This window comes from Madurella fahalii (assembly GCF_045866475.1).
Source record: "Madurella fahalii IFM 68171 DNA, scaffold_4, whole genome shotgun sequence".
NCBI lineage: Eukaryota > Fungi > Ascomycota > Sordariomycetes > Sordariales > Madurella > Madurella fahalii.
In genome coordinates, this window is record NW_027263974.1 from 662177 (window position 1) to 680087 (window position 17911).

The 17911-nt window shown below is 54.5% G+C and overlaps 4 protein-coding genes across 4 annotated transcripts; 3 read left to right on the forward strand and 1 right to left on the reverse strand.

Moving 5' to 3' along the window:
- Positions 1–1028: 1028 nt before the first annotated feature.
- Positions 1029–3524, forward strand: MFIFM68171_07201 (uncharacterized protein; the record flags this gene model as incomplete). The annotated part of the gene is made up of 4 exons (XM_071062621.1): positions 1029–1361; positions 1416–1502; positions 1554–1862; positions 1920–3524. The coding sequence occupies 4 exons, from the start codon at positions 1029–1031 to the stop codon at positions 3522–3524; spliced, it is 2334 nt and encodes a 777-aa protein (XP_070918722.1).
- Positions 3525–6191: 2667 nt separating this feature from the next.
- Positions 6192–8486, reverse strand: MFIFM68171_07202 (uncharacterized protein; the record flags this gene model as incomplete). The annotated part of the gene is made up of 5 exons (XM_071062622.1): positions 6192–6768; positions 6840–7190; positions 7264–7589; positions 7643–8191; positions 8307–8486. The coding sequence occupies 5 exons, from the start codon at positions 8484–8486 to the stop codon at positions 6192–6194; spliced, it is 1983 nt and encodes a 660-aa protein (XP_070918723.1).
- A 4153-nt stretch (positions 8487–12639) lies between these two features.
- On the forward strand, positions 12640–13617 carry MFIFM68171_07203 (uncharacterized protein; the record flags this gene model as incomplete). The annotated part of the gene is made up of 3 exons (XM_071062623.1): positions 12640–12709; positions 12768–12835; positions 12901–13617. 3 exons carry the CDS (start codon positions 12640–12642, stop codon positions 13615–13617), a joined length of 855 nt encoding a protein of 284 aa, XP_070918724.1.
- A 679-nt stretch (positions 13618–14296) lies between these two features.
- Positions 14297–16156, forward strand: RCO1 (transcriptional regulatory protein rco1; the record flags this gene model as incomplete). Its single annotated transcript, XM_071062624.1, has 2 exons — positions 14297–15209; positions 15270–16156. The coding sequence occupies 2 exons, from the start codon at positions 14297–14299 to the stop codon at positions 16154–16156; spliced, it is 1800 nt and encodes a 599-aa protein (XP_070918725.1).
- Positions 16157–17911: the final 1755 nt, after the last annotated feature.

The following is a 17911-nucleotide window of genomic DNA, read 5'->3' on the forward strand; positions in this document are numbered from 1 at the left end:
GTAGTCAATGACAATAGGAGGCTGTTCGTGAAGCTATCGCCCACTGATCGAACCCTTTTCGGTACTGAGACATCGTGGTCCATCTCCCTCAACGTGTTCCCAGAACAACCCCTTTACATGGTGGAAAAGTGGTCACTCGCTTGTTCTGGTCACTCGCTTATCATGTACGTTATGGAAATTTTAGAAAATAGAAAGCGCCCTGGGCTGCTTACTCTCAATCACGTAATTACCGTAAACCTTTTGAGCGTGGAGTAGTTGTCGGAAGAACGTTAATAGGCATCGTCGAGGGTTGTGCTACCTCTTTCTAGAATGCTCATGATAGAGCCTGTGAGGTACCAGGGAGTGCCGGCCGAGATGTCTCAAGGTAGACTTTCCCATTGATTACTAAGACCAGGATCTGTAGGCCGCATGATTCCAGCTATCAAGCCTGGGGTGGGACAGCGTAAGCCCGCCAATAGGGTGCCATGCTTCCGTCAAGAGCAACCTGAAGCGGAATGGGGCCTGCGACTATACCGCGCTTCGGAGTCAAAGTTCACTGCGAGCAGGCGGACGGCTCCAAATTTTACCTTCTCACGCTGCTTTGTGTTGTGATTAAGCTTAAATTCATCCACCGTGAACTCGCTCGTGAGGCCCCTGCAATTTCCCGACAAGGAAGCTGACGTTATGCTTGGTATTAGTTAGTAACATCCGATTCCTGCTGCCTGGAGCGGAGGCACCTCCACCAGTCCTCGCTGACCATTCTGCTATTGGGTTGTTCGTAAAGCTACGGTGTGATATTCACACCCAAAGCCCCAGAGGGGAAACGCTCTCCGAGCTGGCCACCATTACTACCGCTTACAGCGCAGCAGGCCGAACTGACATCTAATCGGTCCGTGCAAAACCTAGCATGCGCAAGCATGCTCTGGATGGGGCACTCGGATGGTATATTTGAGAGCATAAAGCCCTCTCTGGGGATTTGATCCGAGGGATTCTTCACGTTCATTTTTGGTGGAACATTCGCTGTGATTGCCCGAAAGACGTGGTGCACGATGATCCGAGGGCGGTTAACGGCGGCCGTGGTCGCTGCCATCTGTTTTGTCGGCGTGGTCACATCCCCCACTCCACGAGCAGCGCCAGACTCCGATGCACATGCTCACAGCAAGAGCCCAGCGAAGCGCGCGGCCGACACCAGCTTCTGGTATGCCAACATCGACCATACTACAGCAAACATCCGCGGATTCGCCCCTGATCTCGATGGCGACTGGGTTTACGAGGTGTACAAAGCGGTGACTCCCGGCGATGGAGCTAGCATACAAGCGGCCATCAACTCAGCCACCAATGGTACCACTCGTCACGGACAGTGGTTTGCCTCCCAGCCGAGGGTTAGTTTAGATCTCGGGAATTCTTGATACGCGCTGGCGACGCTAACACCACAGGTCGTCTATATCCCGCCGGGAGAGTACTTGATCCATGAAACGATCTTTTTGAACACCGACACCGTCATCATGGGTGATGCGACTAACGTGAGAATTGCCACTGCCGGCCGGGACGGCACCAGCTAATCTGACGTGCAGCCTCCCGTCCTCAAAGCTGCTGTAGGATTCCCCGGCACCGGAACACTGTTCTCGGGCCAGGACCCGACAACAGGCATCTCAGGCGAGCTGTCGTTTGCCGTAAGCCTCAAGAATATAGTGCTAGACACGACCAATGTGCCCGGCGGCCAGCCCTTCGTGGCGTTATGGTGGGGAGTTGCGCAAGCTGCTCAGCTCCAGAATGTCAAGATCCGCATGCCGCCGTCGGTTAACGGGGCGGGCCACTCTGGAATGCGGCTCGGTCGCGGTTCGACGCTGACTGTGTCCGATGTCCGCATAGAGGGAGGCCAGGTAGAACAACCCTCATGTCGGAAAGGCGTCCGCCACGGGGTGCTAACTATTCGGTAGAACGGGATCTGGTATAACGGCCATCAACAAGCCGTCTTCAAGAGCATCTACTTCTACCGCAACACAGTTGGTATGCTCATCGACGGTGGCAGCACCATCAGCATCATCAATCCGACCTTCGACACCGTCGGCTTCGGTATTGTCAATCCGTCCGGCTACCCCTGGATTGCGCTCATCGACGCTAAATCCATCAACTCGGGCGTCACTCTCACAACGACCAGCTGGCCGTCCTATCTCATCGAGAACCTGAGCAAGGACACTATGAATAGCGACGTGGTTCAAGGCCCGGGGGACTTTGTCCTTCCGGCACAATCTCACGTCTCCCGGTTATCCTTCGCCAACACCGTCGACCGGAACCCGATTTACGGCCCTGTATCATCACCCGCGAGTCCCCGCCCGGCCGCCCTTGTCAATTCCGACGGGCGCTACCCTGCCATTCCCGCACCTAATTATGCTAGCAACCCGGTCTCGGACTTTCTCAACGTCAAAGACCCGGCCCAGAACGGCGGCCGTACAGTCTACGGCGACAACACCCGCGACGAGTCGGCAGCGCTCAACGCCATCCTCGAGTTAGCCGCGGCCACGAGCAAGATAGCATATTTCCCCTTTGGCAAATACCGCGTCGAGTCCACCTTGCGCATCCCCCCCGGGTCGCGGATCGTAGGCGAGGCCTGGGCAACCATCTCCGGGTACGGCTCGTATTTCAAGGACTCGGCCAACCCAAAGCCGATCATCCAAGTCGGCGTCCCGGAGGAGACCGGCACCGCCCACATCCAAGACATGCGCTTCACCGTCGGCGACGTCCTGCCCGGCGCCATCATCGTCCAGTTCAACCTGGCCGGCAGCCGGCCGGGAGACGTCGCGATCTGGAACACCATGATCACGGTCGGCGGAACCCGCGGGGCGGCGGACCTGACCAACACGTGCCGCGACGCGAGCAACCCGTGCCGGGCGGCGTTCCTGGGGCTGCACTTTGCGCCGACGTCGTCGGTGTACGCCGAGAACGTGTGGAACTGGGTGGCGGACCACGTGGCGGAGGATTTCGACGGGGGGAGCAACTTCGCCGCGGGGCGCGGCGCGCTGGTGGAGGCGACCAAGGGGACGTGGCTGCACGGGCTGGGGTCGGAGCACTGGTGGCTGTACCAGTTGAACCTGCGGCGGGCCGAGAAGGTCCTGGTCTCGCTGCTGCAGAGCGAGACCAACTACGACCAGGGCGACAACAACCCCGTCACGCTGCCGGCGCCGTGGACCCCCGACCCGCAGGGCTGGGGCGACCCCGGATTCGAGTGGTGCGGCGCCGCGGACAAGCGGTGCCGCATGGGCATGGCCAACTACTTCCAGGGCGGGAGGGACGTGTATACCTACGCGTCGGCCTCGTGGGCCTTCTTCAGCGGGCCGGGCTATCAGTCCTGCGCGCAGTTTCAGTGCCAGAGGCATATGCATTTCGTGAGGGAGACGCCGGCGAATCTGCAGGCGTTTGGCCTCTGCAGCAAGGATGCTCATGTGACGCTGAGGTTGGCGAATGGGACCGAGATTATCACCGAGAATGGGTGGACGGGGAGCTGGCAGCCGGGTGGCGGGGACGTCGGGAGATACACCCCGTAGGAGAAGGTGGGAACCCCAATACACGTAGTATGAGGGTGAGGGCGGTCGGGTGACTTGATCTGACGAATGCAACCTGCCTACCTTGCTTTAGTAGTGTTCTCAAGGGGTCGCAGCGGGCTTTACTCCACCGCTCCATCGGCATTGTCTGTCAAGAGGCCGTGTTCCAGGGTACAGGCACCGCCCCACCATACCACAGATTCATCTACGAGTACTGAAGCAATAGTAATGTCCCTTAGTAATAGTAGCTGCGGTGACCAGGCATGTACACTACCCCTGAAACTGGGCTTAGGTATTTACCTTTGTGGGGTTGCATGTCACCACGCCTGGGCTGGCTGTGGAATGTTCTCACCATTATCCTTAAAACAAATACGCTCGCATATGAATAGATTCCAGCAAAACCTCTATTGTCTATTGTTGTTTTGTTTGGAAACCTCCAGCCGCCTTACTTGATTCTATGGAACCTGACACTTTTGTCTATTCTCTTTCATTCTCCCTGGTTCTAGATACCCAGCAATGAGGCCGTGTCCCGGCTGGATGCGTTCATATCCCGGATTTTCCGGGCGGTGATCAGCCTCCAGTACTGTCTACCACCCGCCACGTACGCTTTTCCTCGCAGTTTACCTGGCACGTGATGCACAGGCCGGGTATGCTAACTTCTCGCTCGCAGTCGCATTTTTCGCAAGGGCAAATCGTGACTGGGTAATCAGCGGGAGCGGCGGGAGCGGCGGGCTCCTCCGGAGGCGGCGATTCCATCCCGATAATTTCCGGGTTTCTGTTTCCCTCAGGGGATAAACGTGCTGCCGAGGATTGCAATATGTCTCTCGCTGTGTAAGGGAGCGATGTCTGTTTACGATAGAGAAGGTTGACGATACATGTTAGAGAGGGCTAGAACCGAGGTGAGGAACGGGCTTTAAATACATTACTCAATGACGCCTGAGGGTTTTGTATTTGGCCTGGAAGAAAGTGTAAGCAACACAAGCACAAGTGGGTTGGCCGCCTGACGTTTAGCAGTTCTTCGAGCACCCGTGCCACTTGATACTGCCGGCGCCGGAAAGAACTTGCCCATCTCCGAGAATGTCGCACAACATTGCCATAAAGATTAGATCGTGTGCAAGGTTTGTATTACCTCAAGTTCCCTGGACTGTACAAGGCGCAGGTGTATCTGCCTAATGTACTTACGTTCTAAGGCATGGTTAGGGCATGCAAACTCACGGTGAGGAAGCGCAACGTTGGAAATGCCGGATATACAAACTCTAAGCCTTTCTTCCAGGTCATCCTCTTTCACCTACATCAATGTTTCCATCCCTCTAATTCCAGTCCTACGTTTGCCTTATTGGTTGGAAAGCCTCTATTGTTTGTGGTAAGTACTAGTGACGGTAGGGCGAGTAGGATTCTGTAACTTGACACAGATCTTTGAACATTATTTTAGGTAAACTAATTACTCAATAGCTCTAGAGCACTCTAACGTATATGTATGCTATTATCAATAAGCCCTTCTTTTGCGGTCCTTGATCCCTTTTACCCTTTTTACCTTTGAGTTTAGGTAATCATTACTAAGTAACTACCGTAACTGCAGCTTGAACACTTGGACATGTGGTGGTACAGCTACTAAGTGAGGCGTCATTCGGCATCGGGTTGGGTTTCGGAAGGTACTTCCGTGAAAAGTAACCAGCTCGGAGAAAAAAAAAATTACAATGAGTGGTAATGGATGCCTAAATACATGACAGTGACATACGGCTAGGCAAGTTTCCAGGTTACAACCTCAGGACCAGAAGCACAAGCAATACTAACTCCCTATTAAAACTATGCTCTAAAAAAGTAATTATTACATCGATCTGGCAACTCGGTCAACATCCACAGTTCCCCGGCAGACCAAGCTCCTAAGTATACCAAGGAACTCGGTAGTAGTAGCAACCTATTCAACTACTACTCAGCCTGCTCTCTCTGTCAACCCTGCCCATCTCCTCCTCTGAGCTTCAACAACCTCTCCACCTCGCCCTCCGCCCCGCGAAACCCCGGCCGGGCAAACTCAGACGCCTCACACTCGATACACCGCGCTCTCGTAGCGGTGCTTGCCCATCCTGAACACCTCCATCGTCCTGGGCGCCGCCACTGCGGCGAGCTGCTCGTCCAAGCGTCTCGCACGTTGCCTCCAGATGTGCCACGCCCAAGAGCGCGACGGCCTGGGCGGGGCCCAAGCTGCGCCGGCGTGATGGTCCGGTCGTTGTGGCTATGACTATGGCGCGGAGGACGGTGCTGTATACTGGCGAGCTGATGTGCGGGCAACGCTCCGGTAGCGGGGAGGGTTGGGAAGGTTGCATTTCTGGCTTTGTGGCTTTGCGTAGGTAGGGTGGGAGTGGTTCAATTGTTTTAGGTCAGGTTGGGAGGAGTAGGTTGCCCTGTTCTCTATGAGTTTCGGTTGCCATCGTTGCTGTTGAGTGTAAAGGGAAACTATCGATATCTGCATGCGTGTTCTGATTTAAAGTAAGGAAGCGTAGGAAAGTTCCAATGGACTGAGTGTAATTATTCGTGGTATGGCGGAAAAGAGCCACGGAGGACATTCTGTAAAACAGTGGCTTTGTTCGTTTGTTTCGAATTAATATGGCACACCTTGCAAGACGCACCACGATGCATTTGCCTAAGCCCGCCGAATCTTTGTGCGGCTGCTCAAAGATTTGACGTCTCCCGTCTGTGGCCGTCGTCATGTTGCAGCACACTCCACTTCTCTAGGAGCAAAGCCACGTCTGCCCCGGAATTGCCGTCCATTCCGATATCTTCCTTGGCCAACAATCTCCTCGCCTCTTGCTGCACCGGCAACGCAAAGTCGAAGCTCGAAGCCTTGAGCTGAGCTCTCTCTACTTCTAACCCCTCAAAGTAGCGCACGGCATCGCGTGGAATCCGCTGCCCCGTTGTCCACGCCATTGCCAATATCCCCTGCAGCAGGTAGCGCATGCCAACAATGTCCCGCTGGACCATGTATATCAGTTCACAACCGCGCGTGAACAGGACCGCAGCCTGAGGGTCGTCAAGCCACTGAAGCACCGTAACGGTCGCGCTACACATTCCGAGGATGACGATGGGCGAGTACTCCTTCAACCCCCAGAAGCGAGTATACGTCTCCATGAGTTGGATGTCCAAAGCCGCGAGCTCCATCAAGATTGACTTGGCGGTGTAACAACCATGAATGACAGTGCCGGCATGAAGAGGCCGGACGATGTTGTAGGCTACAGCGTTGAGATAGACCCTGGGAGCATTAAGGGATATGTTAGAACTAGGGTGGCAATTCCCCTGACACAGACGCGACGGTGAGCTCACTGGATGAAAATCGTTTGCGGGGTGAGGTTCTCACGATACTGCAGACGAGGGGGAAACGAGTTCTCTAGCGCTGATAACTTGGCTAAGTAGCCTCTCCTGACCTGGAAATCGTCGTCTCGCCCTATCACTGCGTGCGATGATGCATTGTACGTCATCACCGAGTGCTGCAAGACCGAGATTTGATTTACGACGGAGAGGAGGCCTGGGACGAGTGGGGGCTCCGGCGAGCCCGCGCCAAAAGGTGCACCGAATATGTCGATGGCGGGCTCGTTGACATCGTATTGGTCATGTAAGTAGGGTATGGAAGGAGGTGGCATCGTTGGGGCCTTGAGATAAAAGTGCGAAAGGAAGCTGGTGTGTGGTTGTCAGTCAAAGTTGTAAGCCCGCCGGTCCGCGCCGGATCCGTTCTGGGAAGCTTCCTTACCATTCGACGTTGAAAACGCCCCAGCATGTCTTGGAGAGTGCGCTGCGTTTGTCTGCCTCATCGGGCGTTGGATGGCTCCATTGGGCATACGCTTTGTCTAAGGTCAAATTGCGCAACATGTCTGCCGCAGCCAAGCGGTACATGGATCCTGCCTTGTTGGTGCCCTCATGGCAAGATACGATAAACACCAAGTACAACCCTTGAACCGTGGTCAGGGACAATTTGCCGGCTTCTAGCTCGAGGTGATACTTGGCCTCTGACATGAAGCGCCGGCGAAGATCGGTGCCCGCAAGTCGGTAGGCATGCTTGACCTTGTCGGAAAGCATCTGAAGCACGTTAGGATGGCTGTGACGCTGGCGGCCGGGGGAAGACGACAGACCGATCGCAGCGCGCAGATGGCGTTGACCAGAAGCGGGGAACAGTACGGACCTTGGCCGCGCCTCATGTCCCTTAGGAAGAGCTCCCGCTCCACAAACGAGTAGACGAATGGATCGTCCCACCTAAAGAAGGCCGATATGAGGTTGGACACCAAGCCGTCGCCGGCGACAGATGTCCAGGGCCTGGCGGGCACCTTGATGGCGCTGGCTGCTAGGGCGGCGGCATCGAGCTGGATCATCTCTCTGCCAAGCGTGGGGAAGCCATTGAGCGAGGGGATGGCGAGCAGCGTGTCGGCGTCCCGAATACAGCGTAGGACGATGAACGGGTCTCGGGTGTCCCGCAGCCTGCGGAGGACCTCAAAGGCCTCGGCCTCGGGCCGGGAGTGAAGGTAGGCGAATAGTTCCTTCAAGTCGCGGTTTTCGCGATCCTGGCACTCAGACGTCTCTTTCAGATCGGCATAACGTGAGACGGCGCCCTCCCTCACGGGATACTTGCACTCGCTGTCGTTTCGCTTTGCGCAGGCGCCGCAGCATGGGCGCACCCCGTCGCACTGCGTCGATTCCCAAAAATTAGTCCTGACGACTCACGAGACCAATCTCCAGCGCCAGTGCGGGGGTGTCACGCATGCGTGACTCGAGGGAAAGGCAGTGCGGGAATGAGCACACCTTTGTCTTCTTTTTCTGGCATCTAGAGCAAGCGAATTTATTGAGCTGACGCCGCTGCGGCCTGGCGAGTATCGGTCGGGATGCCGACGGTCGCGACGGCCGCGGCGGCTGCGACGGATCGCTGTCTTCGGTCCGAGGGGGAGACGGCAAGAGCGGAGCCGAACCCTTCCTCTGCGACATGACGGCCCGTGGCAATGTCGTCGTATTTATAATCGTACGTCCCAGTCGCCTCTTGCAGCGAGCCCAAGCTGTGTTCAGGACCTCATGGATTGGAGACACCCCGTGACCGGGATGATGCTAGAGAAAAAGACGGAGGAAGCCTGCTGCCGGACCCTTCCCAGGATCGGCAAAGGAGGATGCTGGTCCGTGCATCTTGACAGCTCACCGCGGGTGGCCATTTTTGCGCCGGAGATGGGTCCGAGGCTAGTTGGCTGGTCGTTGGGTGCCGAGTCGCCGCCGTTGCTCAGGTTGGGGCGCTGGATGCGATGGTTCTGGCAGATTATTAGATTCCTAGTTGGCCTAGATTTCCATAGGGGATTGTGCTTACACACTTTGGTCTCCAAGTCGCTCTGCGCCGTCTTTTTGCTTCGAGTCTTTCGCGGTTCCTCTGGTGGATCACTAACGCCAAGTGCATCCCCCTGCGCCTTTACCCCAGGAGGGCCCCGGTTTTGATTCCTCTCTCCAGCGCTTCGGTTGGTTCACATTCGGATCCCTGCCTGGTCCAACCTCACTACTTTCACACCTCCGTCTTGCATTTGCAAATTCCGACGACGACAAACAGCACCACGGACAGGGCCGGACGGATGCCACGGGTCCGTTTGTACGAAGCAACTTGGTTCCAAAGAAATCCTCAAGCGAGGCGTGCAAAGAGTGGCAAGAAATTCTGGTTGGATGAGTGCCTGAATGCGCCAGCCCTGCATTCGGGAAGTACCGCCTGTCTGCTGTCAGCTGAGGCCAAAGGAACCCGAGGCCACGGGAACGGCTATCCCTGCCCCAGCACCTCCACATTTGCAAACTATCTGACCTAACCTTGCCCTGTCTGGGCTTGTCCAGCGGTTACACCAACCCACAAGAAACTGCCAGAAATCGTGTCCAATCGCTTCTCAAGCATTCAGGAACGGCACCGAGATGCCTAAGGTACCTTAAGGTACCTTAACCGGCTGCATGCAAAACGGGCCGTCATCCCAGCCGGTAATCCCTTCCAAAGGTATTAAATCGTGTCGCACAGGTAGCTCTAATTAGTTCTTAAGCTCCGTGCTTTTAGCTCTCTTCGCAGTAGTAGGTGCTTCCTTTTTTCATTTTTTTCATTTTTTTATTTAATTTTTTTTTTTTTTTTTTTCATTTTCATTTTCATTTTCATTTTCTTTTTTCTCTTTTCTTTTTTCTCTTTTCTTTTTTCTCTTCCCCTAGAGATCCTATAAATTAGTTTAATTACGTCCGACACCAGCCGCGGCATGATCTGCGTAATGAGCAAGGTAACCTGCATTCTAATTACTCCTCTCTGCATTCACAGAAGGTCAACTCGAAAATATCCAGCAATGAAGCGAAGCTCAAATTACAGCACAACGGGCAAGCTTACGCTAATCCGCCTATCCTTGGGCAACCCTGAGACGGTAGGCCTGCCAATTCCGGATCGGTTGCAGCATATCCTGGTAGATACCCCGTTCGTTCTTCTGACACAGGCCGTCTCAGTCCAATTCGCGGCTCCTCGTACTCTTCCTCTTCGCAGAAGCTGCATCTCCCCGTTCTTGGCAGAATATGTTGAGGCCATAGGCAGATAGAATAGCTTACCTGCCAACAAATTTACGGTAACCAACAGACTCGTCAGTGACATGTTCCGTAGAGTTGGACGCCTATCGGCAATTTCCATTATCCGAGCGAGAGAGCTTTGACGTGACGGCCATTAGTTTCGCGCCGAGTACCGCCGCGCGTATTCCACATCAGACTACTCTCAAACGCCAGGATTGTCCAATGGCCATTCTCAGTGTCGCAGCTTTCCTGCTGCGGCAATTAGGTTTGACTAAGTTCTGAACCTAGCAGGCGGGGACATCTACGGGCAGCGGCAGTGGATGAGCGGCTGTTCTTCCCCTACATTGCTTAAGATTAAAGGGGCGAATGATTACTCCCAGGAATCGATTATAATCGTGACAAATAGACGCTAGTCATTCCATAAGAAGTGCCACTGCCTAGGTTTAATTAGTCATGTCCGCACGTGCGTAGTCAATTGTTCGATCTGAAGCCTGCATTGCGCAGAAGCCGGGGACGAACTCAAGTGCTTATTACTCGATTTCTATCAGGCCATCAAGAATAACACTGGGATAGATTTCTCAAACGCCAAAAGAAAATCGTTTGGAGTTTCTCCCGCCACGACATCATGACACTAGCCAAAGATCGGTGTATCTCATCACGGTCAAGCTCCTCAATTACTCCAGCACCTGGGACGACTTCGGTACCGATGTTGCCGACAAAGGTGCCCACGTTGCAACATACGTAAGGGTCGACCCATATCGAAAGCGATCCCGGGTCCTGCCATACTGTCTCGCAATCATCTTTTCCACCTCAACTACCTCTATTCACTCTTCTTAGCTGATGCCACGCCTCATACCTAGCGAATAACATCCGCCAACCCCTTCGCACCGAGGTAGTCCGCAAGGACTTCTCCAACCCAAAGCCAGACACCGCCGGCCCCGGCCCCGTCTAGCTATCTTAACGCCCTTACGGAATTCTTTGTCAAGCCGCCATCTCGACCCCGCTACGGAAACGACAGGTGCTTTCAACCCCGGTTTCTCAACTGCATTACGTGGCACGACACGCTTCGGGAAGGCCGTTACGGCCCGTGTTTCCGCAGCCTGGCTGCCGCGGCAGATACGGACGAGAATTCTCGCGGTTACGGTTACGAACACCTACACTAGTAGCGCAGAGCACAGTCAGCGCCTGCCGCTCTACGTTCCCCGGCAGCAGGATGGCTAAATGTCGTGTCCGAGCCTGACGAGCGGCAGGCGAGTGGGCTGATCGCTGTGTCTGGTCCGCATGGGCTGTGGTGAGAACCGCGATTGTTCTAGACTGGGCAGTACTTTCAAGTTCTGAGATGTTACATTGCTGAGAGGACGGGAGATGAGAGAGCAGGTGGTGTGGCGAAGGGAAGTGGGTGTTAAGGCGGCGAAGGCAGTTCCTGAAGGGGTGGGTTTAGGAGGAATATGGGGTTGGTGGGGCCGATAAAGAGGCGGAAGCGCACTTAATATTCCGCCCTGCCCTCGTTGCTGTGTTTTGACAAAATCCATGAGAGGATCCCACAGGCGGGGTAAACCGGGCACCGCTCTGCGGGGGAAAAAAAAAAAAAAAAAAAAAAAAAGCCAACCGCGTAGCTCTCAAGCCTTCAAAAAGCTTGTTATGTATTACTCTACCAAATGATTTCCGGCGTATGAAGCGCAGATGAACGAGACCATTACCGATTGATACTGGGCATGCTGCGCAGTACGCGGACGCTCAATAACATGGATGTCACCTACCGAAGTAGCCACTTCGTCTACCGCTATGGTACGTGATAGCGCCTAACTAGGTGTCACCAATTTCCCTGTTTCCAGCGCTGGGGGTGGTCAGGGTGTGGCAATATCATGATCAAAGAGAAAGCGCCCCCCCGCGGCGGGGCCACTGTTGGTTCCTTTTCCCGCAAAGCTTATCACCCATATCCTCTGTTGTCGTCCTTGATACTGCCTAGGTATTGGCCTTCTAATACGTTCACCCACCCACGATCCCAAAAAAAAAATATGATGTAATGTAGGAAACCCTACACAGACAACCATGATTATCGAAATCGTGTGCGGCAGCAGGGTCGGGTCGTAATTGGCAGGCTCGGGATAATTCAGCCCCCCGCAATACCAACCAGGGCACGGGGGACCCCCAATGTACTGGCGAATGTCCATAGCGGGGCAAGCTGGCAGCAACCCCAAATGTGAGGAGACGGTAGCTAGCCGCAGATCCTTTTCCGGGACTTGGAGTTACTCCACACAGGTGACACAGCCCACACCGGATGATGTGCACCACGGCTGGATCAACTCTTAGCATTTCGGAACATCTGCCGACGGGACGGGGCAGTGGAACTCTACGGATGCACTAGGCATATTGCCCCGAGGATTGACATCAGGGGTCGCACCCAGGGTATATCCGCTGGCCCGCACCTCTCGTCTTGCACCTCCCTCAAATCTAAAGTTCTCTTCGTTGGCATCAATTCGCATCCATCCATTCACGGAACAAAGTTCAGGTACTATTAGTTTGACAATTTTGACATTGGCCCCTCACCTCTCCAGTTGAGCAACCTCCAATCAGCCCCAGAATGGAACAAGAATTCGCCGAACTCAAGAAGCAGGTGCAGGCCCTGCAGAGGGAGCTATCGCGGGTGTCAGGCGAGCAACGTGGACCCGAACCTATCACAGTGCAACCGCGACTAACACATTCTCGTAGACGAAGCTGAGGTCCGCAAGACGCACTTCAAATACGGGTACTACCTGGACAAGTGTCTCTACAATGAGGCAAGCCGCGTCCCCTTATCCCCAAATGGTATTATGGAATGGGGGACTGACATTATTGCTGGCAGGTCGTCGACATGTTCTCGGACCACCCGGATGCTTATGTCGAGTTCCTTGGCTCCCGGTATCGCGGCAAGGCGGGCATCAAGCGGCTGTACCAGGGCCGCTTCCAACAGAACTTTGTCAAGGGTCGCAACGGCCCGGTGCACGGCTGGCTGCTTGACCACATAATGATGCAGGACATTATCGACGTGGACGCCACAGGCACCCACGCCTGGTGCCGAATGCGCGCTCTCATGCAGGCCGGTACCCACCAGAGCATCGAGGAATATTACCCACGCGGCCACAGGCAGTGGTGGGAGGGTGGCCTGTACGAGAACGAGTACATCAAGGAGAATGGCGTGTGGAAGCTCTTCCGCTACCGCTATTTCCCATTTTGGCACGCCGATCACGAGAAGGGCTGGAGCCACACCAGGAAGAACTACGTGCCTTGGCCGACTGTCACTTACCCCGAGGACCCCATGGGCCCTGACGAGATCATTGAACAAAAGATGCTCTGGCCCGATACCCGTGTTGTTCCGTTCCACTACCCACATCCAGTTACCGGAAAGCCGACGGCACCCGATGACTTGCGGGCGCCCCCGTATGGTGCTGATGTTAGCACAAGCGACCCGCCGCTTACGCTGGCCTTGCCCGAGGGTCAGAGCAGACCTGGCGCGAGCACTCGCGAGGCAAAGCCAGGGGACAAGGTCCTCCCTGAGTTGATTCAGAACAAGGTGGAATAGTGGGTAGTATGGGCGATGTCAGGAATGTCGGGTCTGAGCCATAGGGGCTCGCAGGATGCATTCATAACTGAACTTAGTGCCTACTACTTATTAGTACTACCGCACGAATCAGGATCTCTCCATTTTCTACGACCTGACTGCCACTTGATCCGCTGCTCAATATAATCATACAATTCCGCGGCGGCTCGAGAGGCTGCCTCGTAGCGGCCACAGATTGACATTTCCTCGGAAGTGAACTTCACTTGCTAGGTGACAGCCATCACCCTTCGGCCGATTGCTGCTTCCTAGAACTGTAGAGTTTGGTTCTTCCGATCCTCAGACCATCTCCTCCGTCTCATGGCCTCGGCGTTCGACTGCCGAGAGTTGGAGAAGCCCCTCCCACTTGTCGTACCTGGTTTTGCCCCGCACGCACTTACCCGGCCCAAGTAGGCCATTTGCGAGCCGTTCAAGTCCGGTACGGCTTCCACGGTTTCAGCACATCCGCACCCCCGAATCTATATTACTCTTGCCCCTGTTCGGGTGGCTAGCGGGGTCCGTAGAACGATCCGCAGTGTCCATCATCCTCGGTAGATATCCTCCAATTACCGGGCCTTTGACCTCAAAGATCTCACCTCTCCAGTCACTCATCCTCATCACCCTTCCACAGCACCTTCGTGCGCACTCCCGCGATTCCATCACCATGGCGCACATCCACGACCTCGCCCCGGAGATCTCGAACTACACCTCGGGCCGCCTCACCTCGCCCGAGCGTGTCAAGTTCCCACCCACACCGGTCTTCTCGTCCATGAACAAACCGTCCCGCTTCGAAGGCGACATCATGGACCTGGAGTTCTCGGGCACCATCCCGCGCGAGATCAACGGCACCTTCTACCGCATCCAGCCGGACCACCGGTTCCCCCCGCTGTTCGAGGACGACATCCACTTCAACGGCGACGGGTCCGTGACGGCCATCCGCATCGCCAACGGCCACGCCGACTTCAAGCAGCGCTACGTGCGGACCGAGCGGTACCAGCACGAGACGCGGGCGCGGCGGAGCCTGTTCGGGCGGTACAGGAACCCCTTCACCGACAACGAGAGCGTCAAGGGGGTGATCCGCACGGCCAGCAACACCAACGTGGTGTTCTGGAGGGGCATGCTGCTGGCCACCAAGGAGGACGGCCCGCCGTTCGCCATGGACCCCGTCACGCTGGAGACGATGGGCCGCTACGACTTCGAGGGCCAGATCCTGAGCCCCACCTTCACGGCCCACCCCAAGTTCGACCCCGACACCGGCGAGATGGTGTGCTTCGCGTACGAGGCCGGCGGGAACGGGTCGGACTGCAGCGTTGACGTGGTTGTTTGGACGATCGACAGGGATGGGAAGAAGACGGAGGAGTGCTGGTACAAGGCGCCCTTTGCCGGCATGATCCATGACTGCGGTTTAAGCAAGAATTGGGTGGTGCTGGCGCTGACGCCCATCAAGATGGATTATGAGCGGATGAAGAGAGGGGGCAACAAGTTTGCGTGGGATCCGAACGAGGATCAGTGGTATGCGATTGTGCCGAGGCGAGGGGCGAAGAGTGAGGACATCACCTGGTTTAGGGCCGACAATGGTGAGTTTTATGATTGAATATCTAAGGAGGCGAATGATGCTAATGCTAGTAATTCTCAAGCTTTCCACGGTCATGTTGCCGGCTGCTACGAGCTCGCCTCGGGGGAGATTGTCTTTGACCTGACAGTCGCCGATGGCAACGTCTTCTTCTTCTTCCCGCCTGACACCAACATCACTCCTTCGGACGGCGTCGCTAAGCGCAACAAGCTCTCGTCGCCTACAATGCGCTGGATCTTCGATCCCAAAGCGAAGAAGTCGGCTATTCGGACAAAGGATGCGGGCGATGCCGACGTCTGGGTGGCCGACGAGCGGGTCAAGCCTTCCGTGACGTGGCCAACGAACGGTGAATTCTCCCGTATAGACGACCGCTTCGTTACCAAGCCTTACCACCACTTTTGGCAAGCTGTCGTGGACCCAAGCAAACCGTACGACTTCGCCAAGTGCGGGCCCCCCGCCGGCGGTCTGTTCAACTGTCTCGGGCATTATACCTGGTCCGAGGACCACTACCACACGTCTGAGCCTGGCTCGGCCGCTGTGGGGGTTGATGGCAAGAGCGACGGAAAGTTTGGCCTAGAAGATGTCTACTTTGCAGGGCCAACCATGACCTTCCAAGAACCGACTTTCATTCCGCGCGATGGGGGGGCCGAGGGCGAAGGGTACCTGATCGCGCTGCTAAACCATCTCGATCAGTTGCGCAACGACATTATCATCTTTGACGCACAGAATCTTGCCAAGGGGCCGCTGGCTGTGATACATCTGCCCCTGAAGCTCAAGCTCGGCCTTCACGGAAACTGGGTCGATCATCGCGACATTGAGGCCTGGCAGACACGGAGGGCTGAGAACGGTGATGTTGGGCCTGTTCAGATTGCGAAAGAGCCCCTCCCGTGGCAGAAGAAATTCTTTGCGGAACAAAATGGATCAGGCGCGGCAAACGGCATGTCGGTGTAATTACCTCAACGTTTCAAGCCTCCAGGCGGATGTGGGAAGCTGACGACGGACTGTAATGAAATAAAAGTCTATATAAGCGGAAGTTATGTAATTAGTGACGGTTGTGGACCGCTGATTGTACCAGCCTTAATCTTTGACACCGTATCGCTTGCTACAAATTTATTCAGACGCAAAAGCGAGCCCGTAACCTCGAGCCAGCCATTGCGTCCTACGTGATGATGTGTCCTAGGACCGTCGTTGTCGAACTCATCGTAGTTCCGCCTTCTCAGAAAGGCAGCCTCCAGAAAACGGATGCTGGCCAAGAAGATATGCCTGTTCCTCGAGATAGTAAGATGTTGGTGGCGCAGGCGACAGTTAAATTGGTGACGAAGAATGCCTAAGGAAATACAGTTTAGTATATCCTATAGCACTCTGTAAAGCCCAATAATATATCCAATTTCCGATCTATAACTTATCAATTTATGTTAAATTAACACCCCTAACGTATTTGATAAGCGAGTTGCGCAGACAAGCGAGTTGCGCACGCCCTACCACGACGCGTCCTCTTTATACTTTATATCGAATTTTTCTACAACCCGATATGCCTCCCACTTCAAAGGAAGCGAGGGTAATCTTAGCCCTTGAAGCGATCCAAAACGACAAAAAGTTAAGCCTTCGAACTGCAGCTAAGCTCTACGACGTACCAGAATCAACCCTCCGTTACCGACGTAGTGGCAAGCCTACACGACGCGATATTGCAGCCAACTCGCGCAAGCTTACAGATCTGGAAGAGAAGGCAATAGTTCAGTATATAATTAAGCTATCTGAACGTGCATTCCCGCCTAGATTATATAGTATAGAAGATATAGCCAACTAACTACTATACGAACGCGACGCGCCCCCTATCGGCAAACACTGGGCTTACAACTTCGTTAAACGCTAGCCAGAGCTCCGTATATGTTGGACGCGTCGGTACGACTACCAGAGGGCCAAGTACAAAGATCCAAAGGTCATTAGCGAATGGTTTACCCTCGTACAAAACGTTAAGGCCAAGTACGGTATTGTAGATAACGATATCTATAACTTCGACGAGACTGGGTTTATAATGGGCATTATCTTTGTAGGTATAGTGGTTATAACCTCGGATAGCCAGGGCAAGGCAAAACTAGCTTAGCCTGGCAACCGGGAATGGGCAACAGTGATCTAGGGAGTCAATGCCCTCGGCTAGGCTATCCCTCTATTTATAATCCTGGCTGTGTAGTACCACCTCGCTAACTGGTATACGGAGTACAACCTCCTAGCCGACTGGCGTATCGCAACTACCGATAATAGCTGGACTACTAATACTGTAGGTCTCGATTGGATTAAGTACTTCGACTATTATACGGCACCTCGTATAAAGGGCAAATACCGGTTATTAATCCTCGACGGCTACGAGAGCTACCACTCGACCGAATTCGAGCTCTACTACCAGGAGCACCAGATCGTTACGCTCTATATACCTCCGCATTCCTCTTACTACCTCCAGCTACTCGATGTTAGCTACTTTAGGCCGCTAAAGCAGGTATACGGTCGCTAGATCGAGGACTTAATACACATATATATCAACTATATAAGCAAGCTCGAGTTCCTCAATGCCTTCCGCACGGCCTTCTTTATCTCTATAACAGAGAAAAATATCCAGGGTAGCTTTTCAGGTACTGGCCTTATACCGTATAACCTAGAGAATGTGCTTTCTAAGCTAGATATAAAGCTTCGTACGCTAACACCTCTGAA